This window comes from Castanea sativa, chromosome 6, assembly GCF_040712315.1.
Source record: "Castanea sativa cultivar Marrone di Chiusa Pesio chromosome 6, ASM4071231v1".
In the NCBI taxonomy this organism is placed as follows: domain Eukaryota; kingdom Viridiplantae; phylum Streptophyta; class Magnoliopsida; order Fagales; family Fagaceae; genus Castanea; species Castanea sativa.
In genome coordinates this window covers 25,091,902-25,095,834 of record NC_134018.1, presented here as the reverse complement: position 1 = coordinate 25,095,834, position 3,933 = coordinate 25,091,902, and the positions used below count along the sequence as shown (strand labels likewise).

The 3,933-nt window shown below is 39.9% G+C and overlaps 1 protein-coding gene across 1 annotated transcript; it reads left to right on the top strand.

The window, feature by feature from the left end:
- Positions 1 to 2,893: 2,893 nt before the first annotated feature.
- LOC142639697 (uncharacterized) lies at positions 2,894 to 3,606 on the top strand. The gene is made up of 2 exons (XM_075813840.1): positions 2,894 to 3,068; positions 3,167 to 3,606. The coding sequence occupies exons 1-2, from the start codon at positions 2,894 to 2,896 to the stop codon at positions 3,604 to 3,606; spliced, it is 615 nt and encodes a 204-aa protein (XP_075669955.1).
- The last annotated feature ends 327 nt before the right edge of the window (positions 3,607 to 3,933 follow it).

The window sequence follows — 3,933 nt, the reverse complement described above, 5'->3', positions numbered from 1 at the left end:
AATCGACACACTTTGAGACCCAACAAAAATATTGGAATATTTACCCAGGAAAGCTAAAATTCAGATTTATGATAGAAACCTTGACGCAACGTTTATAATCGAAACGCGAACCAAACGAGTATTTTGATTTTTCACAAACTCATTCAATTATACCAAAATAATTATTCCAAAACATATATAATCACATCTCACAATCATTAGAAAACACATGCATAAAATTGATCAGAGCACAGTGTCACATATACACATCACATATTCTCACATACAATCCTGTGAGCGAATACCAACATCTAATCCCTGCTGGTGAGGGATCAACACATATTCTCACATACAATCCTGTGAGCGGATTTACACATATATCTGATCAATTCTAAAAGCACTTAATTTGAGTCACATATCACAAAACAAAATATATACAAAATAGAATGATTTTCTTAATATTAACAATTATTCCAGAGATAGGGACATTTTGAATATCACAATATTGAATTGATACATAAATCAAAGTATGCTTGACTCCATTAGGGAACAAATAGGAATTGACGAATTTATACAAATATAATACAATTCTTGAGTAAATTTGAAATTTCAATTTGCTAAAAGAAACATTTTAAATACCATTTGGAGACTAGTAATATGGCTTTGAAATCACTTGGTTTTAACAAATTTAAAGAACAAGGACCTTTTTAGAAAACTTACTTTGAAACTCAATTATTTTCTGAGAGTAGTTTAGTTTAGAAGTCATCTTTTAAATGAGATTTAGATGTTCAAAACTTTATTTACAATCCAAAGTTTCTCTTTAAAACATTATTTAAAGGTCGAAATTTCTCTTTCAATAGTGTAAAAATGCTTTTTGATAAATTTTTTAAACGTAAGCTAAAAAAAAATATATAACTTTTGAAAATCTTTAACTTCTAAGAACCTAACGAACAAAACTTGTGCATATTATGCATAATTACTTACAGCACTTGAATCACTCTGAAAGTCCAACTGAAACACCCTCCAAATAGTCTCAAAATACTCTTAAATAGGACCTATAATCAATCGTGAAAATTTCTTAATATCCTCCACAAATTATAAAGCTTATAAAACTATACAAATGGACTCACTAGGATTATACTTTGTTGAACTAATAACACTTTTAACACTAAATTAAAGGTTCTCTAATCAATGATGCTCTAACCAATAATATTCCATTGCTATAATCGAAACTCATATTGTCATGGGAAGGTAGTAGCCAAAAATATCATTGACCTAGGATTTAATATAAAACCCCAAAAAGTTAATTCATCCTAACATATATAATCACAAAACAAAACGTGGAAAAACTAAAGGATCCTATATATACAAATCCAATAGAAGACCTGATGGCAATATTTACCTGTTCTAGGGACCCACAGAGAACAACGTGAGAACCATACTCCCATCAAAGCCAATTTCAACTTTAATATATAACCTCAATGGTTTGATAGCATAATCTCAATGAAAGGGTGGGAGTATATCTCCCAATGGCAATGAAAACAATGGCCGCATGGTTGGCTTATTATATATCTATAATATATACATATATGTACAAAACGGACTGAAGACTTAAGCCAAATCACAGATTTTTTTTTTTGATGGCTCATTCTAGAATTTTATATATATATATATATATATATATATATATATATATATATATATATATATTTATATATATTGAAGGGGAAAGCATGGATGTTAACCCTACACCACTATAAATACCACAAAACCCTCACAAATCACGGTACGCATAATTCACTCAACTCTAGCATTCTAGGGTTGCGAAAAATTCTAACTTGACCTTCGGAGGGTTTTTGGTCGACACCACACCGGTGCTCTCTGTGAAGTCTTCTCTTTTCGTTTTGTAGGTATTGTTTTGGTTTGTGAGAGCGTGCGGCTTATTGGTGATTTTTTGGCATCATCAATTGGCGCCGTCTGTGGGAAAGCTAACGAGTAATCAGCCTTTGCTTTATCCTTGAGACAAAAAGTTACATGGTACTCACTCGATCGATGGCAACAACCAACGATTAGGGTGACGAACCGCACACCACGGCCTCGGAGAGGCAAGTCCAAACGCTCGCGGCAGCGGTTGAGCGCCTAACCAAGCAAAATCATGATTTGGAGGAGCAGTTGCGGCAAAGGAATGCGCACCTTGGCACACAAGAGGAAGACCAGGAAGGGACAAGTGCTGAAAGGAGGAATCAGGAAGGACCTGAGGGTAGCCACGCTCTGAGCAGACCGGAGAGGTAGGACACCAACCGGCCATCTTTCTCGAACATTCTCCCTCCTCACATAGCCACTAAGATGCAGATGATGAGGGAACAGATGGATGTGATGATGAATGCCCTCAAAGGTCGAGTATCCAGTGACCTTGATGACTTGGTCCAGTGAACTGATTCTCCTTTCACAGCACCTGTCAGTTCATGCCCCCTTCCCCCAAAGTTTCACATGCCTCAAGTGGAGAGTTATGACGGGTCCAAGGACCCCTTAGACCACCTAGAATCTTTCAAGACCATAATGCACCTTCAAGGTGTGCCGGATGAGATCATGTCCAGGGCCTTCCCCACTACGCTGAAGGAATGCGAGGATATGGTATAGCAGACTGACGCTCAATTCGATTAGCACTTTAAAGGAGTTAGGCGCTCAATTCATGTCACACTTTATTGGGGGCCACCGATATAAGAAGTCCACAGCCTGTTTGATGAGCATTAGGCAACGGGAAGACGAGACACTAAGGTCATACATATCCTGCTTCAACAAATAGGCTCTCTCGATAGACGAGGCGAACGACAAGATACTAGTGGCTGCGTTCACCAACGGGTTGCGGAAGGGTAAGTTTCTCTTCTCCCTATATAAGAACGACCCGAAGACTATGTCGAATGTGCTTTACAGGGCAACCAAGTACATGAACGCGGAAGATGCATTACTGGCTAGGGAAGAAAAGCCTAGAAATTGGGAGAGACAGGAAGATACACAGGTAGACAGAGGATGGAAGATGGCCAGAACAAGGGAACGACGGGAGGATAGACGCTTCAAGCCACCTACAGGTAAGTTCACAAGCTTTACCCCGCTGACCGCACCAATGATCAAGTGCTGATGCAAATTAAGGATGAAGGATCCTTGACTTTTCCTGGCAAATTGAAAGGAGGCCTGAATATTAGATCAAGGGATACATATTGTCGTTTTCATTGTGATCATGGCCACGATACGGCCGACTGCTATGACCTGAAGCAACAGATTGAAGCCCTTATCAGGCAAGGAAAGCTTCAGAGGTTCGTTAGCAAGAATAGGACAAACCCACCACAAGACCCAGCTCCTCGACGGGAAAACGAGCGCCCAAGGCCCCTGATAAGAGACATAAGAATGATCATTAGGGGCACAGCAGCATTGAGCTCATCCAAAAAGGCCGGTAAAATGTACCTAAGGATGGTTCATAGTGTCCAACTAGCAGGTACAATACCGAAGATGAGACGGATCAGCAACCTAGTCGTCGAGTTTTCAGAGGAGGATGCGTGGCGTCTCCACCACCCGCATGATGACGCGATTGTTGTGACTTTGCAAGTAGGAGATTACAATATGCACTGAGTTTTGGTTGACAACGGAAGCTCAGCTGATATCCTATACTACCCCGCACTCCAACAGATGGGGATTGGAAGAGAGCGATTGGTTCCCACAAAAGCACCCCTCGTCGGTTTCAGAGGAACAAGGGTCTACCCCCTTGGCATTATCACACTGTCCATCACGGTGGGAGATTACCCCCAGCAGATCACCAGGGATGTGGTGTTTCTTGTAGTTGATTACTCATCAGCCTACAATGCTATCCTCGGACAACCTACTCTCAACGCATGGAAAGCTATAACTTCAACCTACCCTTTGATGATCAAATTCCCAATTGAGTACGGGGTTGGAGAG

What these genes read in the sequence shown, in the direction of transcription:
- LOC142639697 (XM_075813840.1), top strand. Translation starts at nt 2,894, where the DNA reads ATGTCGAATGTGCTTTACAGGGCAACCAAGTACATGAACGCGGAAGAT. An exon ending in ACGCTTCAAGCCACCTACAG is followed by an intron (nt 3,069 to 3,166) that starts GTAAGTTCACAA and finishes GCAAATTGAAAG; the next exon opens with GAGGCCTGAATATTAGATCA.